General features: G+C 38.0%; 1 protein-coding gene across 1 annotated transcript in view; it reads right to left on the bottom strand.

Moving 5' to 3' along the window:
• Window positions 1–10,823: 10,823 nt before the first annotated feature.
• Window positions 10,824–25,235, bottom strand: part of ROBO1 (roundabout guidance receptor 1) — a 540,394-nt gene continuing 525,982 nt past the window's right edge. The window contains exons 27-31 of the mRNA XM_075170312.1: window positions 24,678–25,087; window positions 22,721–22,873; window positions 14,617–14,925; window positions 13,151–13,347; window positions 10,824–12,541 (exon numbers count right to left, since the gene is read on the bottom strand). Coding sequence (XP_075026413.1) covers window positions 12,527–12,541; window positions 13,151–13,347; window positions 14,617–14,925; window positions 22,721–22,873; window positions 24,678–25,087 — 1,084 coding nt within the window. The 3' untranslated portion in view covers window positions 10,824–12,526. The remainder of the gene's footprint in view (window positions 12,542–13,150; window positions 13,348–14,616; window positions 14,926–22,720; window positions 22,874–24,677; window positions 25,088–25,235) is intronic.

Here is a 25,235-nt window from a genome sequence, read left to right as displayed (position 1 = left end):
GACCATCAATCAAGAGAAAGAGGCAGCGTCAGAGCATGATTTATCTGACCTGTTTTAGGTACCTTTCTTAGTATGAAATGAGTCACACCACAAAGGTGCCATTTCTTCTCCCACACATGAAGCCAGAACACAGTCCCAGCTCAGGTGGGGTCGGCTATGGTCGGGTCAGAAGACTCTCACCCATGGGGTACAGATACAATGACAAAAACCGGGAAGGTATCACTGTCCTACCTGTAAAACATGGATTTAATCCTGGCAATTAAAATAAGAGAAAGGCATGTGTCCCCCTGCATGCATACGCCCGGTTTATGCAAGGTTGTTGCCTAAACGTGGCAGCTGGAATGAAAAATTCTTTCAGACAAGTTTGCCTTCTCTCTTGATTTTTTCTTTCTCCTGAAGGACAACGTAAGATGCGGCTTTGCAATTTAATTACATGTGACACGTGTTGCTATAAGCTACATACTTGCAAGTACAGTATTTATGCCAAGTATGAGCAATCCTGGAGTAATTATGGTTTATGTTTTACAGAGGGCATGTCACTCAGCAGACAAGTTTCATGAAAGGACCGAGAAAAAGAAATGCCAAAAAAAGAAAAGGAAATTATGGGCTAGAGGGTTTAAAGCTCCCAGCTGAATAAAGTGAAGCTGGAAAGTCTCTTAATGACAGAGGAGCAGATATGACAATCATGATAATAAAAAACTAGAGGTTAGAGTTTAAGGTCAGACTGCCAAACCAGGCACTGTGCTCAGGCTGCTGAGAGGCAATTACTCCAAGACTTGCTAGGAGAAGTACTTTTTCCAAAGAGCTGCTCCAGAGCCTTCGGGGTGTAATTCCCTTTCAATGAAACAAGCTGGATACGAAAGGCAATTTCAGGAGGTGGATGCAGAGAAGTAATGTCTACCGGGGGGGTGCCTGAATGTGTTCCTAGATAGACTCCAGCTGAAAAATCATGCTACAGCTCTCGTGCTCCGGTGTATAACATCACTGGCGAAAGCCAACGAGAGATCATGACAGTCAAGAAAATACATGAAGATATTTTGGTAGTTGATACAATTTTCAAAACCACTTAAATGCAAACTACCTTTTTTTTTTGCCACAGAATGCATATTCAGTTTAGAGGGATAGATTTACTGCTCTATGAACCACTGTGATTACAATTGTACTGGCATTTAAGTATCATGTCACTGCAAGATACTTCAATATCAATAAAAACATTATAAACTATTGTAAATCTCCTTCCCCTTTCTGTGTGAGATTCAGCTATGCAGGTAGCAACATTGTTAGACTGAAATATTTGGGGAGGGGGTTCTCTCTAATTTCATTGAGACATTAAAAATTGCACAACCATCATGCAAAGGGCCTTAAAATACTTGATTGTATTAAAAGGTGGTCAGGGGCTAAATCCTAGGCTTCTAAATAATTTAAGCATATTTGAAAATTATTTATTTTCACACTTAGCACCTTGGGTGAAACAGATGTGCTCTCAGGACACTGAATCACTCCTGCAGTCACAGAGAAAGGAATCAGCAATACCTAACACCCCATAAAAAAAGCACCAGGCTAACAAAATTGCAGGAGGAGCTGAGTTGCCTCAATTAACTGCATTGAACTAACATGTGAGGGAACTTGTTTTCTGTTCTCAAGTTCAGGTATGGCAGTTAGGTCCTGCTCATCATTAAATGCAGCATCCGAGAATTATCACCAGGCGCAGCAGAGCCTTCCTTGGGCCCAGAGACGATCTGTGCAATCTTGCCAGCATCCTAGTTTCTGGTAACTCAAGTTCTTCCCTGATGCCATGCTCCCACGGCACTCTTGCTCCTTTGCACCTCATAAAATCTACCTTCTGGTTACAGGGTATTTATTCTCCCTGGCTTCCTGGTGACTTCATCATCTCATAGAGTTGTCCTCTTTTTGTCTTCTGGACCATGCCATTGAGTGGGGGTTTTTCAGCTTTACTTTTGCAGGGCTCATCTTCTCCCTTCTCATATTCTCATTTCCACTTGCTTACATTTTTTCTCTGAACTATCTCAGGCATTCAGATGGTCTCAGCCGTCTCCTTTCCAAACAGATTAAGATACCTCTAGTTCAAGTTCAAGTTAGGGTGAAACATTCAACTTTAGATCCATCTCCAAAAGATAAGTTATTACAGGAATGAAGTTCATTATTTTCCGTCTATCCATTTAATTGTCTGAATAGTGAAACCAACTTGACCACCACAGGTTATCTCAAGCTGTCGGTACTCTGTCATTTCTCCAAAACCACTAAGATAACTGTTCAGCTTTCTCTTTCTATCTTTAGATTGAGGTTTAGATGGAAAAGCCAGACTTCAGTATTAACCTTAATGCCTCGCTCTGAAAGTGAATGTGATACTCAATCATTTCAGCCTGTTTCAGAAGCAGAGTTTCAGAAGCCACTGTCAGGGGAAAAGTTGCATTTTGTGCTATCGTGACTTTCCTGATGAGTCCAGCTGTCAAAAGGTTCCTATTGAAGAGTGAGGTTTCACTGGAATTTTAGACTAATTACACTGAGACCAAATAGAAATTATTCTGCATTTTTCACATATAAACATGGCAAACAGCTGTTTTTCCACGTGTATATAATAGTTCCTATCAAAAAGTTGCACTATGACATGAATGAAAATCTCTTTACCACAATCCTTTAGTTTACAAGGAGCTTATCTGATTATAGTGTAGATAGTTCTAATTTTCTATACATTTCACCACAGCATCAGCTCCACAAACAACTAGAATTGGACAAAGCATCCCATTTGTGGTTTTGTAAGTGCCGAGGCAATGACGTCCGCATTTCCCTCTCTTTCTACTGGAAAAACATTTTATAAGATAGCTCAGGTTTTGCATTTATTTTGCTCTGTTTTTATTGGCATCATCTTGCTGGTAGCTTATAAAACGTCCTGGGATCAACAAATACACTCAGGCCTTTTCCTTCCTCACAGTTGTTTACAACCAATGAATTTCCAGCATATAATAGGCATTCATATTAATTCCTAAATGCATGACCTTGCATAGTGACCTACTTAATTTCATCCTATTTCTGTTGCTCCAGTCCTCAAGGTGACCCACTCCTCCTCCATACCGACAATTGCTCACAACTTTCGTGATCAGCACATTTCTTTATCGGATGCCTGCTTTTGTGCCAAGTACTTCAATGAAAATAATAAATAAGATTGTCCCCAAATTGATCCTCAAGGGGCTCTACTGATAGTCTCAGAATATTATTAGGCCTTACATTTTAATACTAATTATATTGTATTATTTACATTATGGCAGCAATGCTAGACTCAGCCGTCCTGCAGCCCTACACCCATACGCACACAGTAAGAGAGAGCCCTTGTCCAGAGGAGCCAACCACCTGAACAAGAGAAACAGAGACAGGCTGCAGGCAGTATTCTACTGTTTTGAGAGGCCATAATCTAGATGATGTTATGGCAGCTGTAATGAAGATTATCTGAGAATTTAACATCGTTTAAAAATTAGATTTCTGCTATTTGCAGATTAAGAGAGGGGGGAAAAAAGAAATCCTGCTGTATCTTACTCAACTACAAGAATGATGATCTAAGGTTAGTAGAAAATTGAAATTGTTAAGCAGCTGGTAAGGAAATGGATAGTCATAAAGATACTTTGCTGTCTATTATAATGCCTGAAGAAATATTCAGAATTTTTCTTTGATGTTCTTCACAAATCAGCATGCTGTCACACAAGGCTTCTCCAGAGGTGTTCAATGAGATTCTTAACCATTTAACAGAAACATTTTTCAACATTAGTTTCAGCATTTCTGGGAAATTTTTTAACATACCATCTTTCACCAAGTCAAAATTGGTTTGATGACAATATCATCAGACCCAATGAAGAACTGTTTGCTTCTGATTGTGGAAGTATTGCAACCAGCAAATACTTAAGGAAAGTACCATTTATATTTTTCCTCTCAGTTTTCCTTTGATCCTTTCTATAAACTGATGGTAATATTTGAATTAATTTCTTTAAAATTTGATGAATTTATTAAATCATTCACTTTGTTAGGAACTTTGTCAGTATATCATTGATCACTGATAGTAACAAAATGCTCCTATTGTTAGCTGGACTAACATCCTCCATAGTTTGCCCTCAATGAGAAGTATAAAACAACTGAAATTAGTACATATGTGTTTTCCTGGCACTTGGAATCTGCATTTCCCCAGCATGGGCATCATGTCAAAGCGTAGTGACAGTGTGCATGCATCCAAGAAAGCAAGCTTACAAGCAGTGAGCATGGGACAAAAAAAAGAATCCACATGAAACCTATTTTTTGTTTTCCTTTTTTTGTAATATAGATTTATTGCACTTCAGTGGACTGGTTAACTAACTAAATAAAAGCTCTCCAAAAGCTATTGAGAAACCATCTTGACTGTGATCGCAGAGTAAAACTGACAGAAGTGCTGCTACTACTTATGGCTTATACAGAAATGTTCATCTTCAGAGTGCTTGACAGACATTAAATTAGTCCCACTGTATCTTAATTCTAATTGCCACAGGGATTCAGACTGTTCTGGGGCATATCTGCTGCAAAAGTATCTGTAGCACCTTCCTACTGTAGGAAATACAGTTAAGCTCCGGTTTGTTATTTTAGTGAGAATATTCTTTCAAGGACATTTTCCTACATTTTAAAATGGGGCTCAGACATCCTGGTTGGTATCTTGTTGGCACATGTTTAAAAAATGGATGTAGCTGAAATTTGTCACTTGCAATTTTTATGACGATTACTGTGATAGCGAAAAATGGCAAACTCCACAGGAAATATCACCTATTATTTGTTTTCCTAAAGTTTTCATACACAATACAGTAGGAACACAGTAGTGTTTACTTGTTCTTCTTTCAGGGGAAAACAAACAAACAAACAAACAAACACCAAAAACACTAAAGCACATTTTCAACCCCCCTCTTCACCTCTCTTGCTCAACTTTGAATTTTTGTTCTAGGACATGCAACGTTTCTGACCAACTCCTTTCCAAGCACTTGTGCCCTCAATCAGCTCATCACAGAGCAGCGTGCCAGGAGGACCAAACGTCTGGGGGCTTGACACCCTGGTTTCTTTCATGGTCTGAGACTAATATTCTGGAAACAACAGGTTCTTCAGCCTCCACTGCCTTACATCTAGCTTCATGTTGCTGCCCCACCTAACTCCCTCCCTGGAGCACAGTGGACAAACCCCTGTGAAAGGCAGAGGAGAAGTACGTAAGTACCTGTGGATGTAAGCAAGAACTGTATGAGGCGCTGCATTCCCAGAGCATCAGTAGGATGGGCTTGTATTTGGGGCATTTATTACTGCGGAATGAAGGAAAACATTGCAAGGCTTCAGAAACTGAACATCTGCACTGCGCTAGTCTGTCCTTGTGATTTTGATAAATTCTCAGAAGTGCTCCAAGAATAAAAGTTTCAGCTTGTATTCTGTATAGCTGGGGAAAAACTGCCGCCTCTCTCACAGGCATGCGATGAGGTGCCTACATGAGAGGCTGCATTTGCACGAGCAGCTGCCTAATGCATAGGCAGGATAGCGTGCTCGTAGTGCGCGCTCTGGATTTACTGCCTGCCTCTATTATAACCAGCCAAAGAGAGCTCTCAAGGATTAGGTTGCCAATGAAGATGTTTTTGGCATCATAGTACTGTGCAGAGTTTTAAGGGACAGATTAGAAATTCTCTCTGAAGAGAAGCATTTGCAAAATACTCACCAAAGACATGGAACCACTCAACAAACAGAAGGGGTTTTAGCAAACTAGATAGTCAATCTTCATCCTGTACACGCTATGAAACAGGTTTTGTAGGGAAAAAAGTAAAATGCAAGTGAAAAGATTGTCATAATGCAAGTACAGAAGGGCAGAAAATTTTAGGTTGATAAACAAATGTATTCTTTTCCTTTACACCTTTACACATAAAGCTGATGATGACTCTTGTGAAGTCCTTCTGAAGCATTCACCCTACAGTAGCAGCAGCATAATACTATCCATGTCCCTCCAAAATGGATCACATAAGAATGAGGTTAGCTCAAGGAACTGAAGAGATATATATAAAAAGATATATATATTTATCTTTTTATATATATATATCTTTATATACATATATCTTCAGTTCCTTGAGCTAACCTCATTCTTATGTGATCAAAAAAGATAGATATATATATAAAAAGCCATTTGGCACTCATATATTGTTTACCAACAGATTCTGTTTCCTATAAGACCGGACTCCATTAGCACCTTGCATTGTTATACTGACTGTACAATTATTTCAGGTACCAGTATCCAAGAAATAAAGACTTTAGGATTATGACGGCTTTTGGATTATAAGCTGTCTAAGCCATCAAATGCTGTCACCTTTGTAGTATCTGTTAATGATGGCTATGGTTTTGTTTCCATTTTAATTTGTATTTGTAAGGTGAGTGATCAGTGGGGTACAGCCTTGGCACGCTGCTGAGGTGATTGTGGCAGGACCTAGTTCTCAGCTCCTCTTTTTTGCGGCTTTTAATAGGTATGAGAAACTGCATTGTTCTGTACTCGGCTCAGTAGGGTGCAATTTCTTTTGCAAACATCTTTTTCAGGAATATAATGAAATCTTTGATTCTGTGACAATTAGCATTGCAGAAATAGAGATTCTTGGCCATTATTTTCATGCTATCCAAATGCTTTAGGAATACCCTTAATGGTAACGTTAGTTACCATTTGCTGAAAGAGGGGGGGTTTGGTTTTTGGTTTTTTTTTTTGCTTTGTTTTGCTTTTGTCCTTCTATGCATCAAAGCCCATAAAGGCTCCTTTACTATTATCCCTTGCTGCTGACTTTGAACCACACCTGTGCTTGAACACTGGTGGGAAGCCACAGAATAAAAGTCGATACTAAGTAGTTTTATTCTACATTTCCTGGTATTACTCTTGCTAAAAATATCTTATGCCTGAAAAAAAATTCAATAAACACAATTTTTATCATCATGGCTTTGATTGTCAAGCTCCAAAAAAATCTGAAAAGCAATTGGCTCCACTTTATGCCATATACAGAGACTAGAGCCGAGTAGGTCCCATCCTCATCATCTCATGCGACAAGAAAGCTGAATGCCATGGTGAATTAAACCCCACTTTCCTCTTCTGGCAGCTTAAAATGAACCCACTTGGCTTATATTTAGCAAGGACAGAGAACAAAACAAGCATGCAGCAAGGATTTCACTCTTCTTGCAGTGTTCATTGCACTGAGAGGGCTATTGCTTGCCAGTCTGTAAGGAGGTAATTCACTTCCAGGACAGTTCAATTCAATAGGATTTTTGCCATTAGCTTCAATGAGACTTGGGTTCCTCAGCTCCTTGAGGTTTTTTTCTCTTTATATCCCTTGATTCCCCGTCTCCAGCCTGCCTTCCTGCTTTATGGCTTTCACAGAGACTGGATTCCAGTTTCACCAATTCCTTTTCCTCTTTCTGAATAGGATGGAATGTTGTCCCATCCTCAATATGGACATAAAATGTAAAGGGATCCTCATTCTCATGGTGTCGTCTCAAATCTTTGACTGTTTCTGTGATTTGCAATTCAGTGGCTTGATAAAAAGAAAGAAATAGCTTAAGAAATAATGTTCCTAATCTTCAGATGTTTCACTGTCATAGACAGCACAATAGTGCACTGGCTTTTGTGAAGAAGGTATTCACAGGCAACAGAAAAGTCATCATATACAATGAAAAAAAAGTAAAGAAAATCAAACCTGAGTAAACAGTTCACACTGAGATCCACAGTTGGTGTCGATTTTAAAGATTCATCTTGTGATTTGAATTGTGAAATTTTCAGTTAGCTCAAAACAAAATGAAGATGTTGAAGGACATGTCCAGGGAGGATGACGTCCAGGGCAACACTGGGAGTTACTCATGCGTGGGTAAACCTCAACCATCCATAAACATGTTCGCCTTTCAGCTGAGTGTTTGGAACAGACTCTCAATTCCCAACCTTAATCTCAGCAAATACAAAACTGTATACACATGTAAATCTGCATTTGCAGATACCAGTATCTTCCTGTGTGCACACTAAACATATTATAATGCTTCTCTTACACATAAGCAGTAGGACTTTCATTTGCAAAGAATTTTAATCTGTAACATAAGCAAAAACAATGTATAAAAACATTTTCTCCACTTGTAAGTAGATAATTAATTTGAAAGCTTCACTTAAGGAATACAGTATTTTTAATTTTTAATAGATGGTTCTGTTGCCGACAGTAGAAGAATCTTTTAGGAGCTGTGAATACAGAGGTTGGAGATTAGCTTTTGAAAAAGCATATTGCAGAACAGATGTTATGTTAGGTAGATCCTACATTTTTCCCATGGAAGTTCTTTCTTCCTTAAGTTTATTCAAGGAAGATAATAGATTATGGAAAACTAAAGTAGAAAATGTTAAAAGCAAGACATGATGTAAAATTTACACGCTAACTAAAGCAATAAATTAACTAGGTTGGTATTTTAACAAATAGCTGGTTCTGGAATATAGGAAGTAAGGTGGGAGAAGGTTCAAATATATTTGCAGGAGTTGAAGCAAATTACATTGCTCAGGTTTCATGGTCAGTTACAGCTAACCTACTCCTATAAAATTTTTGCAAATACAGATCTAGGGTATATTTGCATTACCCTAAAATAAAACCACTTTGTCATTTATGCTTCAAAATAAGTACTCTTTGGAAAATAAATATATAATGCTAAAACATGTGCAAGGCATTTTCTACAATTTTATAATTCTGATTTTTTTAGACATCTTTCACAGTTTCCCAACAAATATTATTTTGAGTAAAGTCACATTTAACAGTAACTCATACAGGATTTCACAGAACACACTACAAGAAAAATCAAACTTCCACACCCATCATATTAATTCAGCACACAAATGCTACGGATTTTCTAGTACAATACTTGTCTTCTTCAGGTACACAGCGCAACCAAAACCTCTGAACACTACTTTCTTCTGTTGTGTTGGCTTTCCAATCACTGCATAATTCTTTAGGTAAGTAGCAATGCGTAAATACCCTAGTTTCACTGTACCTGAATGCCAAAGACCAAGTCAAGTGTGTATCAATACTGATTAACAGGAGTTATAATTTTAAGACCAAGCTGTTGTGTATTTTGTCTTCATTACAGTGCTTTTGGTAAGACCGCAATGCACTGAGGACCCAGCGTGGGTGCAAGAACACTGTGACAACTCTGCGATGCACTGGCTCAAGATACTGCTAATCACAACTGAATGCAATCACAAAACGACCCAAATAACTTCTTAGGGAACACCATCAACCATCAAACGAATTTATAATAACTCTTTATAAAAACCCTCATTGGGCAAGATTTCCCACTTACCGCTGGTTGAGGTCACCACTTCAGCTGGAGTCTGACTTCTAGTGAAGCTACGCAGATGGACATGGACATCAGCTGGGGATCCAATGCGTTTCCAGTATGTCACCGTGCCAGTAAAGAATGAAGCGAGTACCTGTTATTTCAGGCATGCAGCACCAGTGTTTCTGGACAGATACACCTTACAGACGTCTACGCACTACAGCTGCAACTAGATCCCAGTTTTGTGATGCACCACTACACCTTTGGCAGCGGCTTAAGCTTTTGTGCCAAGTGGCTGACATGCTCAGGGGACCCTGCCTCCAGCTCCACCTCGTTCCCCACACCCTGCTACGGCAATGCCTTGGTCCCAAACCATGAGGCCATTCCCAGTGCCAGGAAAGACAATCAGCTGCTGAAGCAGTCTGTGCCCGTCAAATCAACCTCTCCTGCCTCCTCCAAAGGAAAGGTGCAGGCCAGATGGATGCCTCCTGTGGCACAGTCTGGTCTACAGGCTCCTGTCTGGATTATGTTGGCGGCTCTAACACATGCCAGTCTGAACTCAGGCATGAGGGCTGAAGACACCCAAAAAAACCCCCCTAGGCAATATAGAAAAGTAACGTATTTAACTTATTCTACTACCTTAATATCTGCTTCAACGCTACAAATATGAAAAAAAAAAATTATACTTGAGGCTTACGCCCGATTAAGTTGTCAAGGCTCCAGCACTCTTCTGTGGCAAGACACTTGGTGCTGTAGTACACTGCAGCACCTTAGGATCTGGCTCCGGACTGTTTAAAGCTCTTGGGAAACGAGAAGTATGGCAGTCAAAAAGACAAGGAGGGAGCAAAAAGGTTTTGCTGAATACAAGATATAGCGTTTTTTTTTTTTAATGGAACGTACTGCCTATCTTTTTTCTCTTTTTTTTTTTTTTTTTAACTGGGATGATGGTTGTAGGGTAAGGAAGGGTGAGGACGGGGTGATCAGCAAGAATACAGGGTTATGAAAATGCAAGAGCGGAAAAGGGACCATCACCTACTTGACTGTGATCCGCAGCAGGACTTTGCCGACCACAGAACGGCTAACGTGCAGGAGGACAGCAGGCACGTAAGACAACTTGTATTTGTGCAGGCCCCAACAAAGATATGACTCATAACATTCATTCCCTTCACACATTTGGATCTTATTTCCTTTGCAACAAATGCATCTCACCCCTGAGGTGAATGCTTTTGTTGGTACAGATTTTCTTCATCAGCTCTCTCTGGAAATTGGCAGGCTAAGAGATGTTTTCGTTATCACAGTTCATGAAGCACCCAGAAATCAGATCTTTAAGGCAATCAATTGTAATTATGTAAAATCTTAGGCTGCATCCAGCTCTCCCACTTTGCTCATGCTACTGTAACTGCATGATTTCAGTGGAAAAGATTCTCACTCTTATCAATAGACTTGGCCCTAAAATTACGTTCCAGGGAACACAAGAAAATACACAAGAAAGATAACGTATTTGAGAACATTTTTAATAAATAATGTGACAAAAATTACTTTTCTGATTATTGGATCCTCAGTATGCAAAATTATGGCTAAAATATGAGGTTTCTTACATGAACATAATGAAAACATTAATCACATGGATTGTTCCTTTAGTACTGCACACCCTTTCTATGGAACCTTTCTTTAAAAATTAGCTAAATGAAAAATTTCAGTCCTCGGTAAACACCAAAACACTTTTTTTTTTCTTCTTTTTTTTTTTTCCATTGGGGCTAGTCCTGATAGCTGTCAATAAACAAACACACATTTTTCCATTAGCACCAATGACAAAGAAATTTTATAATTACAAAAAAGATCATAAAATCTACAGACAGAGGACATCATTTGGCAAATTCAATGCAACTAATGCCTCTATTTCAGCTTTAATGATAATCCAATGTTGAGAGAGGCCACAGCAAAATTGATAATTTTCTGTAAGTCCAGGAAAAGTGAGAAGTGTTTTGATTATGGCCCACATTTACGTTTGTTACTTTACTGTCTGTCATCACTCAAATATTCCAAATACAAACATAGAGCATTAACGAAAAGATGAAAAATATCCCAAACAAATGCTTAACATTTTCAATAAGACAAAAAAAAAGGTTAATAGTTACAATGGTTTACAAACAAAGTTTAGTGATTGTGCTTTTAAAACCAAAAAAAAAAAAAAGATAAGCAGTGCATTACAAAAAAATTAATCGCCAAGATCAAACAAAACTTCTTTAAGTGGCACTTCTTCTTTAAGGTGAATTGATATAAGTAGAGGTCTGAGATTTGGGCCAGTAACAGTTAATGATATCACCCAATCATTACTAAAAATGTCCACTGATTTTCTGGCTTATTTTCATAAGCATTGTTGAAGCTGAAAATTAGAAAAAGTTTCAGATGAACTTGCTCATGCCATGATTAGGCAAACAGCAATCACATTGGCTTACCGCCTGCCTAATCCAAAGGACATTTTTAATAAGAATGTACTTAATGATGAAAATGGAAAGACAAATCAAAGTACCACAGGGGATTTAAAATGAGTACATATTTACAATAAGAGCCACCTCATCCCAAATTAATTTTACTTGCATTTGTAAAACTGTATCATCTGCAAAAGGTTAGCAAGAGACTGGCAGAAAACAAGACACACAGTCTGTATTGAAATTGCAAGGTACCATTTGCCCTAACTGCAGAGTACAGTGAAACCCCTAGAATAAAAGAGCGTTCTCCATGATGTTCATGTTGGGGATCTTTTTAATCAATGCTGTATTACTTGCAATGTTATCAACTGGCTCACTGGCGTTCCGGCAGTGTACTAAGCACCGCCTCGCTGGGGAGAAACCTCGGGATCCCAGGCTCTGGAATCCCCTTCTGTTCTAATCCTGAAGCAGCAGCTGGCCCAAGTACCACGAAGAGCAGCTTACCTGCCTTCTTGGGCAGCGAAGGTGATGCACTTAGCGTTACGGAATAGGCAAGGGCCGTTCCTAATAAGGAGGGTTTACAAAGAAAGACTAAAATAAAAACTAGCATTCTGATGGCATGAAGAAAAATGAAAAATTGTACACTCTGATTGCACTGAACATTATTTCTGGCGTCAAACATCATCAGACTTGAGGCATCTTAAGTGATTTTTTTTTTTTTCTGATTAGATTTTAAAAGCCTGTTACAGTACATGTCGTTGTCTTCAGCTTTCTGTTTCCTGTATTAAAAAAAAATAAGGACATAAATGACTACGTGTTAGATTTCATTATTTAAAGTTTGTTTCACATAGTTCTTAGAGATTTGTTACCTTTAAATAATAATTACTACTTTTAATCATGTACAGCAAGGTGACTGCATGTTGGACACCCTTTTTACAGGATTTAAATTGAACTAATATCATTAGGCAGAAAAAAAAGAAGAAAAAAAGTTCATGCCTTAATATCTAATAAAATCTAGAATGATAAACTTCTAAAAACGTGAAAGGCAATGTCAAGCTGTTCTTAGATGCTGTAATGCTTTATTTTCACTTTTGAAAGAATCTGGATAATGTAAAGTGCACATTTAAACATTGTATTTCTGCAAGTTCTGTTCCATAGGTTTTAGTGTAGTGACAGTTATACTATGCTACATATTACTTGTTTTTTATGTTTTTGACACATTCTTTAAGTTTCTTTCCTTGGATTGCGCACAACATTAGTAGACAGAAAAAAGTACTAATTTTTCTGAATAGAAATATTTCTGGTTCAAAAGTGTTTTTTCTTAGCATCTGTCTAAGCACAGAAAATAGCCTTACTCTAGTCATCTTCAGTAGTACAACTGCAATTACCTCCATCTCTTCTTCTTCCTCTTCTTGTTCATACGCTCCCAGTACTTGCATTTCTGCAACATTCCTTCGGGCTATATTTGCTTGATCTGCCCTCTGTCTACCTCCTGATCCTCTTGATGACATAGAGCTGGAGGAGCTGGGATCTCTAGGATTATTTGATGTTGGAAACGTTGGTCTAGAATATGGCAGGATGTCCTCTGTAAAATTAAATATATACATTGTTATGTTTACAAGCCCAGAGATACTGCGATCCTAAAATTTCTGCATGCAGTTGATTTATTTTACTTTTTATGATCCTCAGTAGGTTTAAAGTGATGCCTGACAGGAATATGAAATACACTATTTCCATAATAGCATTATAGAAGCTTTCTTGAGGAAATTTATAGTATTCATGTGGTAACATTCACCACAGAAAAACTAATTCATGATTACTGTCCACTTCATTTCAATTTATGATCACTGCTCTATGTTCTACAGGAAAATGAAGAAAAAAAATAACCCTTGTAGTATATTTTCGATATGACTGAGTAGGAGAAAATGACAATACATGCATGATACTCGCAAGGAGCTCACTGCATCTAAATATTAGACCCTGTATTTCTCAAACTGAGTTTGAAACAAAATTAGTGGGCATGTTTTAAAATTTCAGCACCATCCTCTTAAGGTAAACTTCTGATAACTTTTCTCTATACTGTAATCAGTACTGATCTCTTACTAAGGTGCCCATTTAACAAACTCACTGCCCAATCACCCCTGATATTGACCCTGGCTACCTGTAGGAAGAAAGGACCAGGCATTTGTATGAATCTGTGTTGAAAGCCTTAGTGAACACTTGGCGAATTCCATTAATCATGTTCCATTAATTAGTAATCTTACCAACTTCCATAAACAAGAGATTACATTGATCAGGTCTGAGTCGTATAATGCCATGTCAGTTAATATTTACAACTATGGCATTAATACTATGGCTTTCTTATTTTTTAAACAGGACCAGGTTTACAAATAGACAAAAATGGGCCAAGTGCCAATTCTTTGGTAGAAAAGTTAAATATCTGACTTACAGATCTACTATCTGACTTCACTCAGTTCCCTTGTAAATTAGACTATAATTAGATATATTAGATATAACTATATTAGACTATAAATGTATGGAGGGGCAAGGACACTGATCCTTACAGCTCTCGAGGAATATTTCTGCTTGGGCTTCCTCAGCGTTAGCTTTAATACATGATCGGTGCATAGGGAAAGCAAGATAGAAAATCTATGTTTTTCATAAGCTTTTTTCCATTTTACCCTAAGGAGAACCTGCAACGTGATCTGTATTAGCAGCTATAATTACAATAAATGGTGACAATTCAGCAGACCTAACTTCACTCACACCATTGGTGTGAGAGACCTGGAAAGAGCTGCCTCTTCCCTGTGATCAACACACAATACTTCATTAAACCCAGAGCATGCAAAATAACCTTGAAGAAGATGAGTTTTTGCTGGTGTGCCTTCTCGTTTTGGTGCTTTATTTCCTCGCAGTTTCCCATCGTTTTGCTGTTCCTGTGATTCTCTCCGCTCTCCCGAATTTGTCCGCATGTCTGAATGCTGTCGCCCATCCACCCCGTCCCTCCCCTTGTAGCTCGTTCCTTTCCTTTCCGCAGATCTGTCTGTCCTCGCTTCTATAGAAGCAAGTTTTGGCAACATGACCGGCCGCACCTCCAGCTGTGATTTGGACTGGGCTGTTGGTGATTTTATAGCTGGAGGTGGCACAGGAGGGGGTGGCAAGTCTACAAAGTTGAAAAAAAATAATTACAATGACATCATACACTAATGAAATTAAGAAATAACATAATAAATGAAATTTAACTTCCACTGAAGAAACAGATGGCCTATTTACTTTCAGCCCTCCCTCTGCCCTTCTCTCTCCACCCCAAAAAGTGTTATGTTACTGTTACGGCTGCTGATGGGTATTTTTCCAAAGCTTGAGCTTTAAAAATGCAAAGTAAAGACCTCTCGCTGCCTTTTCAAATTACAATATTTTCTTAAAAATCATTACAAAAAGCTGTTATAAACTTTAGGCACTTGGATATTAATATATCAGTTACCGATATCAACACAGAGTTAAAGGTATTAACATATCTTTGCTGACGTTTATCATTTTTGCTAAGTCCATTCAACAACACAGCAGCTTGTGCTATAGTTACTCAAGGTCTTCAGCATGCTGAGTTAAAGCAAGTGGGCTGGGGTGTAAGAATGTATATCAGACGCACTGCTGATATATGTAAGGATAAACTATATTAATTATTGCGTTCTTCTTTCAAAATAATAGGTTAATCTAACATACATATCCCTGATGACTGTGGCTATCTCATAACATATAAAAAAATCCACACTCAATCAATGAAGTAACAAGCTCTCAGGAAGAAGAAAAAAAGAAAAAAAGACACACCAAACTTTTGAATGTCTCCTTAAGTTAGCACAGCTTAAGGGGTTCTAAAATCCTGTATATTTTTCAACAGCATTTATAAGGCACACGTATCTTTTACTTAGTTATATTTTTCTATTCCTGCATTAAGACTTAAAACTAGAATGTGTAAACTGTTCATCAGGATACAATAGTGCATAGTGCTTTGTGGAATATAAAATGTGAAGGAAAAAAATATAAAAGTCAAACAAGGAAGCGACAATACAAGAGTGGTTCACAACAAAGCTGTAGGAACAAACCACGTGCATATAAGAGAACAGGTTAAAAAAAGTGAGATGTGAAAGATGTTTCTGAGGCTAATATTCTCAAGTAAGATTGCTAAAAAAAAATAACAGTGCTATTAAAAAATGTAACTTCAGCATTTTATAATAGTGTGCATTCATTCTTTCTACTTCCACAAAAATCTTGGAGCAGCTGTGTTTTTCAAACACCATCACTAATTCACAGTCTATTCAAGAGAACATTTCAACTGAAAATTAACTAAATTGGGCCAAGAATAAAGGTAGTACTCCTGAATAAGAAAAAAATGGGCATCTAACATATATGCATAAATTCAGATATGGCAGATGCCACATATTTTCGAGAGGTTTTCCAGTGATACAAAGCACAAATGACTTGATCTAGCCCCGTGGAAAGGTGTAGCAATGCAGAATTCGGTGCTCTATGCAGGCTTACTGGGCACCATCCTCCACGTTAAACTGGTGACATAACTTGGAATTGCCCTTGACCTGTTTTAAATAAGACTGGAAATTTTATCAGTTGTCTAGACTGGGGTGATGAGGAAGAAAGATGTCACAAAGTTCATTTCCTAAGGTTGGACATACTTCAGGTAAATGAGATCTGTAACATCATTCTTGCTGCATTAACTCCACTGTCTTGGTAAAAAAACATAAAAAAAAGAGGAAAAAAAAAACCCCCACAAAAAATCCCCCCAAGCAACCAAGAAAACTTCTCCTTGCTCTAATTTATGGCTTGAATAAGGGTTCAAATCCATTTAACAAGAAACACAGAAACTTCTTTCCTTCTGTTCCTCTTAGCTAAGAACAAGTTGGACAACTTGCCTTATATTCCTTGCAAATTAGGTAGGGTTGCTTGTTTTTCAAACTCTGGCAGTTTGGGGAACATCAGTTTTAGAAAGTAGCTAAAGGTAAACAATTGAATACTGACAATTTAAGCATCTACTTAACATTCACCATTTGCAGATGTCTTTTAAGAAAAAGGACTGTCATTTCCAAAACTTGAGAAGGCATAATGTGAATTAGCTGGAAGCCTGGATATACTAAGTGGCTGAATCAAAATGGTTTTATTTATGGAGTGGGAATTATTAGACTACAGAGTAAGAACAAAGACAGATCTGTGGGCAATGGACTGGACTCGTTTAACTGAGGGAACTAAAACTGTAAAATGGAGAGGCACCTTCTGATTCAATAAGATATGAAATACAACAGATTTTGGCAAGAAAGCACAGAATCATTTACGTTGCGTCCCTTTGTTATCCATAATGCTTTAAACATGGTTTACAGTGGTAACCTCTGTCCAATACACAACCTTAGCAATGAAACTCTGTAATGCCACACATCAGAGCAGCATTCAGACTCCCTCCTCTATGCGTCTAAAAATGCCTTGTGAGCTCCAGCCAGCAAAGAGCGAACCAAACCACTTTCACTGTGCTGCCCAGCCCCGTAGATACTTAAATTCAATATGTGCCCACAAGTGTAGACATTTGGATCATGGGGTTCCATAGCCATGTGAGCTTAAGTGTCAATACCCGCTTCAAAAAATCTTGGTCTGAAGAAGCATATAACCTCTTACAATTCAACAACTAGGTGAAAAATCGTGTGAAGACCTCAGAATAGTATGTGATATGTTCCTTGAAAGCCCAGTGCATCAGACCATGTCAGATCCAGCCCAAAGCTTATCAAGCACAATAACTGTTCTTCAAAAGCAATGCTGGAGATGGTGATGGTTCCCACCTTTTGCAGAATACTTTTAGTGATTATAGAACTTGGTCAAGAATTAAAAAATAAGATAAACTCTTCGTTAGCCTGAGGAGATTCAAACAATGTTTTCCTTTCTCTGGAAAACATCCTTCTCACATGTCTTCTCCCAGAAAAGGACACACCAAATCAGAAGTGGCTGAAGATACTCAAACTCAGAAGTGTAGGCTTCTGAAACCACAGTTGTTCATGCAGTATCTTGTGTCTCACGTTCCCCACTCACTGTGTCTATTAAGTTATCAAAGCACTGAATAGCCCTTCTGTAGAGCCTGCTGATGTAAATGGAGTGTAGGTACTTAATACCAAGCCTTTTCAGGCACCCTTGGAGCCAGCCTCCAACAGTGGTGGCACAGCAATGCGCTGGCTGAATACCAAAGGGAAGGAACAGAATCTTTCCTGTAGCCTATAAAATACAACTTGGAACAAACTACTTTATTCAAGAATCCTATCCAGCTACACAGGACAATGAAGAAGGTGGTGTTAAGTCTTGACTATGGAAAGGAAAGATGTATTGATACAAAAAGTTTCATACAACTGCAGTAGCTCTATGGTAGAGTAATAACTAAAGAAAAGTGATATTCTCTTTCAAGAACATTTTTGCAACCTGCAGGGAAACTATAAAAATCTTCATTATAACACAGTACTCCTTGCTGAGAAGAATCCTTTACAGAGGGGAAAAAAAAAGAACTTTTCAGAGGTCAACACTATTACACCCCTGTGGTATTTATTTTAACAGCTCAGATCACAGAGAAAATCCAGATTCAATCTGCCTCCTCGAGTACAAACTGGCACACTTATTAAAAGGAAAATGGAAGCTTCCATTGTAAGGAATAAAAAATAAATCACAAAGCAACATCAAACCAATATAAAGAACTCAGTAATATTTGTTAAAGGTCAGCTGTGCTCACATGTTTCATTCATGTCTATGTATTACTGTCGTACTGCTTCCCACGTCACTAAAACAATTAATGTATGCCATTTCATAGCACGGTCTACAGGGGAAACCTTCCATATATGTCTTTTGAAAGGAGTGATGATAATTTTCGCTATCAGAACATACACAGGAATTGTGGGATAAGCAAAACACCAGTGGGGAAAAATAATCTGCTAAATTAGTTTGGCACTGAAGTGGAGAAATCACAAATAAGCACAAAAAGACGAATTGAGAATAGCGACAAATGAGGGAAGTAGGCCTTATTAGGCAACTCTCTCTTTTAAGCTCTATCGGGCTGTAGATTTCTACAGTCGCACCCTGAAGAAAACAGCAGAGTTATAGATGTGATGCAATATTGGAGAAGATACAGAGATTTTTTTTTTCTATTGCATATTTATGCAGGCACGCAAAACTCAAGGTTGTTCCTGACTTAGTAAGGCTTTAAGATTATTTAAGATTCCTAGATACGTAATAACCTCAGCTACTATTATTCATGTACTGAAGTTATTTTCAGGCTTTATCTTTCAAGAAACGTGGCTTAAACTGTACATAATAATTGGATGAATAAATAGATACAGCAAAACCCAACATGATGTATAAAAGCAGTGGATTGTTTGGTTGTAGGGTTTTTCTTGTCCTTATGTACATTTATATAATGCTTTTATCAAAACAATTTTCACTCCACAAAAACTCCTTCAGTAACAAAATCAACATTTATAAAATATCTCACAATGGAATCAGAAGTAAGGACTGCAAAGAGAGCAGGTATCTGAAAATCATTATCATTCAATGACAAGCTGGATTTTAGCAGAGGTAAGAAATGCATTCCTGCTTATTTTTTACCTTGTTGAAATTTGTGCAGAATAATATTTTTTGTACTGCACAGGCAGAGGGAGACAAAAGTACAAATGATGCCAGCATGCATAACGGCTTAACATTTCAAAGTGAAAATTCAAGGAAATATTTGGCAGATATTCCATTACCTTTTGTGAGAAATTCAGCTGCCCTAAAGTCATGTCGTTGATAACAAAGCTAAATAACTCAGTTACAGTCTTAACCAGTTAGTTGTGAAAATGTTACTATTTTTTCCTTTGTCACTCAGAGATTTAAAAAAGAATCAGGATTTAAAATCTCGTGTGAACTGTCAATGGCGTAATTTCTATTGAAAGACCTACTGAATCGAAGCAATGACAAAGTACTTTTATCCTTTTTATCTAAATGCTTACAATTCCGAGGGCTTGTAATTACTAATAAATCGATTCAAGACAGTTCAGAAGAGATTTTCATACATATAATCTTGGAAAAGACCAAAATATTTTTTTAAAATTTGGTTTCTTAAATTAAATATGTAAGTAGGTCAGGCAAGGTTGAGAAGGAGGATACATCTGTTAGTTTGTTCTTGTAATGCACTCTTAGTAGTTAACTCTCTAAAAGGCTAGATGAAGAGCAATTAAAAATTCATACATTTAATCCTTACCACCTACTGAGCAAAGATTTTTAGCAACAAATACAGAGAACATTTCACCGCCTGGATGACTGTCAAGGAACAAAACAACAGAGCTGAAATCCCATTCCACATAAAGTAAAAACTGATTTGAACTAATGCTAGCGGAAAATACAAAATTGTTACTACTTATACAATGCAGAGTAGATCAGCGAGCACTCTCCTTTATTGAAAAAAGGGTAGTAGTAGACCTTTTACTGCTACATTAGTAACAAACACACTTTCAGAAATACCAACCTCTTTCACAAATCTTGCTGTATAAAGAAAAAAAAATACAGAATTTTTTAAGACTTACATACATTGCTGCTGATAATATTCTCAGCATTTTCAACATTCATGCAAATACTTAATTTATTTATATATCCTTTCTGCCAACAAATCATGTAAATTCTTCATGACACTGGTATTTCATGAAACTGCTAGCAAATACTAATTCAGGTAATTTGGGAACAGTAGAAAATTCTTTATATGTGAAAGAAATTTCCATTTTAAAGGCTGAGAAAGTAATGAAGCAGTATTCAATGCTTCTAGCCACCAATAAATGCCCAAATTCAGAATATCTGCTTTGCTCTACTACAAACACATGTATGTTCACCCAGTGTGAGGAAAAAAAAATCTTTGTATCAGGCACTCCTTCATAAAAAAGATAAGTAACAGTGTGACATCAAGCCAATAGAAAAACCTAAGTATATCTGGGGCGGTCAATTGTGCTTAAATGTTTAATTCGTGTCTCCATATCACTTTTCTCCACTTAAGGAAAACAATTAATAGATGTTATTTCATAGATAATTCTAAATGGGCAATATACTAGATGTGCCTACTAAAATGAATGGTTAGAATCTTCAGTAAGGTTCCAAATATGCTTATGTAAATGGATTTGGGGGGGATGGGGGGTGGAAATCAAAACCAAACAAGCCCTTCAACCTTTGAACTGGATTTTATTAGTCCTGCAGAAATTAAAGCCATAATTTGCTGTTCCCTGAATGACCACACTGTATTGCACACTAAACAGGTTAGCGGAAATTCTTACCTAATTAGAATATATGCTGAACTAAGCAGGTGCTATGTAACACAAAACAAATATTGATCATGATTGTCAAATCTATTGCAATATCTAATCACAACACTCTATGATTTAGCTTTGCATAATTACTTTCACAAAAACCTGTCATCAAATACAGGCCCACCTCTTATTTATTCCTGTGTTAGAAGAAAATGGCCACATAAAACTCCTGTTGAGATTTTATTTCTGATGTCCTAGCTGTTGTGTTTGTATCGAGGTTTGATGCTCAGCCAATTACTCAGTTAAGAGCATTCTCTTCAAGAGAATAAAAGCTGATAAAATGTCCATAAAATCTTGCAAAATGCCATTACAAGGCTCTCATAAACCTAAAATTTCTGGTACAGTTTTGGGATTTACACCTTGTGTTGTCCTTTCACAGAAGCAAACATGCACAAAACCACTGTAATAACCTCTTGAAATCAGATAATATTCCAACAGCTCAGTTTCACTGACAGAAGGGGCCTGGGCATAAGCCAAGAGGCCCAGGTGCACTGTGTCATGCCAGTATTTAATGCAGCCTAATATCAGATAGATGCTAGAGAGAGAAAATACTCAGAATAAAGTACAGATAATAGCACGGACAACCACTCATTGCTAAATTACTTCTGTTCATCGTGCTGTGAGCTTTGTATTAATTTTTTTCATCAAGTGGCAGGAATCATAGGGAGAAGTGGCTCAAAACTCCCTTCTTGTAACCCTGGATAAGGATCTATAATATTAGGCTTTCATATGATAATGGCAAATGATGCCCCTCTTTGAAAAATTTCAGACTAGTAATGAAAGTCCTAATCAGATTGTTGTTGCGGAGAACCAGGAGGTGGGGAACGATGCCCGACTTTCCCCTCCCCCTGTCAGCAAATTAAGCAAACTTGACAAGATGGGTTAAGTCTTGGGGAATTTATCTTACATGAATTTCCAACAAAGCCCGTGGGTTGTTTTATAAAACTGGAAGGTAGTGCTTTAATAAAAGCTGCACCACCTGAGGCATTTTCATTAAAGGCTCTCTCTAGACAACATCACAATGTTTGCATTACCCTCCTACACTCTCAAGAGAATACAAGCACTACCTTTTCAGCAAGAGTTGATATTGTGTGTGAAGGCACGAAAGAAGATGATTAGATTTTGCTTTACTCACAAAGTAACCACTTGCAACAATGCTGTGTCAATGCTGGTCAGGATTAAAATTCATTGATTTGTGTTGCCCACCATTTGAACGGCAAATTGTTGTTTTTCAGGAAAAGATATATTCTGAAGGTTTTAATAGTCAGTCATGTGAACGAAGATTTTAATCCTAACCACACATTATTCTCAATGACTGTACTATTTATGCTATCTGGGGTCTTAAATAATGACAGTAATTAACCGATTAGTACACTACAGAAAACAGGTGCAAGGCTCTGGAGTGGAAGCATCAATGTACAGTATTAAGGAACTCTGGCATTTAAAATGATTAATCTGTTCAGTGTGTTTAGCAACAGGAAACACAAATCACTGAATTCTGAAACATAATGTTATCTCTGTGGAAAAATTTCACACACACGCACTGAATGCATATTTAGAAAGGTTCACTGATGTTTTCACCCGTTTCAGTGGACTTACCATCTGTGAAGACTTCTCTGCGCAGATGTCCTGGCTGGTGTTTTTGCTTTTTGGCAGGTCGGACCTTCTGTATTACAACAGCACTCATGTTGCTGTCGGTAGACACGGGGCTGGTGGGTCTAGGACAGTGTGATGCATGAAAATGTCTACGGCCTGGAAATTGTTACAGAACAATAGCTATTACTTTCCTTATCTAAAATAAGACGTTTCACACTTTCTCTTTTTTCACATCAGAATGACCTAGCTATACAAAACCTGAAAATACACTGTTGGAAGAATAATAAAACTCTCATCTTTCCTGTAATCAGTTTTAGAGTGAGCCCTAACTAAATCGAAGCATTTGCATTTGCTATCCTATCAGTAGGCAGGTTGGCCTAGTTTCACAGAAATTATCCAGCTGGTTGGTAGCTGGTATCTCCTGCCCCAAGAAGCTGAAAACCATCGGCAGTCAAGCACAGGCAGCCTTCTCACCTTCCAGAAACAACAAAACATTTCACTTTCAAAAGGGGATTCACCTCCCCTAGTTCCGGCAGCATGAGGTCACCCATGCCATAAGGAGAGCAAGTCACCAGCAGGTCTTAGGTGCAGATGCCGCCTCCGCCGCTTTGAGTGAATTACCAGGAATGCATCGGGGATGTATGACTGGCATTTTATCACAGCTTATTTGCAGATAAGAAGTGCCTCATTTTTAGGATGCAGGTGTGGGTAATATAAATACATAAAAATCACTGCATAACATGAACTTGACTATTGTAAAATTATTTACTTGTAATAGGAACGGGATGTAAAAAGACCTCTTCTAAATACATAAATTTACACACACATAGACAGACATATTTATATGAACATATATGTATAAAATGGATAAAATCCTGGCCCCGTGGGTACGAACGGGAGTTTTGCCACCTACTTCAATCGGCCAGGATTTCATCCAGAATTACTAAATTACCTCCCCTCTCACTCTTCATGATGAACAGCTGTGTTGAAATGAAACAAAGAACTGTTAACTGGGAGAGGATATCAGAAATGGGAGGAAGGTTGCAAATCCGTGGAGTCAGGGTGGACACAGTTGTGACAGGGTATACCTCTTCTCCAGGTTTGGCAGTTTAATAGGATTGATTGGCAAAACATTCATGGATCTACTTGAAACCTGCATCCCACCCTGCGGTATTCTTATTTCTTAGCTGAACTACCCGCTGGGCCTAGTTACTGATCAGGTTACTGATTACCTATATATACCTAGTGTTACTAGTAACTAGTATGTTGTAAAACGCTAAATATGTCCAAAATCACGTTTCATATGTCCAGTGGTGATTCAGGGGAAAAAAAGAATTAAGAAACATATGCATAAGGACTTGCTGCGTATTCATAATCTATAATCTAAACTGCAACTAATAACAGCTGTCCAATTATGAAACCAACACAAACCCAGTTCATCTCAATAATACAGCAGTAAGAGCTTGAACAGCATTCTCCAAAAGATAACAACAAAATATGAAATAGAAAACAAATATATTACAATTATTTTTCAAATTCAGGGGGAATATGACTCTAAAGGTTTACTATTTATTTGGACAATTCAATACAAAGGGATTAAATCTCTCATGAAGAGCAACTGAAAACACTGGGAGCCTTACACTAGGAAAAGGATACAATTCTGTATTCCTTTTTTTCCTTTTTCTCATTCAGTTCTGGGTGGAAATCCACCAGCAGGGCTGAGGTTTGGCAATAATCAATGAGACCAAGACATTAGGAACTACTACAATGTAGAGCAGCAATTTATTTGAACTGTTTCACCAGAACTCCTTTCCTGACTCTTCCACTAGTGTAAATTGTCCCTCCCCCCGGAATTTCTACATGTTGTAAGAACAAGAGTAATCCAGGAAGCAGTTGTGGATGAATAAATTTCACAATGGCCATTTTTTTTCTCCTCCCATCAAACAGAGGACAAACTTACCTCCTGCTGCATCCTGCATTTGACGTCTGGCTACTTTCAGGCCAGCATATTCCGCAGCCGCTGCAACCGCCTGTGCAAAATCTGCATCGGTAAAAAATGATCCATCTGAAGAGCTAACGCTAGACCGCCCGCTTGAGATGTTATCTTCCTCAGAGGCTGAACCCCAGCCATTGATCATGGACCCTGTTACAGAGCTCTCCAAATCCCCAACGCTGGAGGCAGGTGTCTGCTCAAGGCCACGCAAAAGGAGCCTTCTGTTTTGCATCTTGGCAACCTCTATATCTGCCTCATCCTCTTCCTCTTCTGGTGCGTCAGTATCCATATCAGAGACCAAGGGCCCTGAGATATATCCATAGGTATGTGGTGGGGAGATAGGCCTTGGAGGGGGTGGAGGACTCACAGGTTGACGTCTGCATAAAAATAAAAGGGTAAGAAGAATTTCACATAACATAGAGGAGATAGCAGACTGATGAAAATATTTCTTTTATTTCCCAACAAGCTTGACTTGCCTTTTTAAATCAACAGAATTTATATCTGAAACGTCCACAGTTGGTTGTT

Source organism: Calonectris borealis, chromosome 1 (assembly GCF_964195595.1).
Source record: "Calonectris borealis chromosome 1, bCalBor7.hap1.2, whole genome shotgun sequence".
Taxonomy (NCBI): domain Eukaryota; kingdom Metazoa; phylum Chordata; class Aves; order Procellariiformes; family Procellariidae; genus Calonectris; species Calonectris borealis.
The sequence above is the reverse complement of the archived record's forward strand: the minus strand, read 5'-3'. Positions and strand labels throughout refer to the sequence as shown.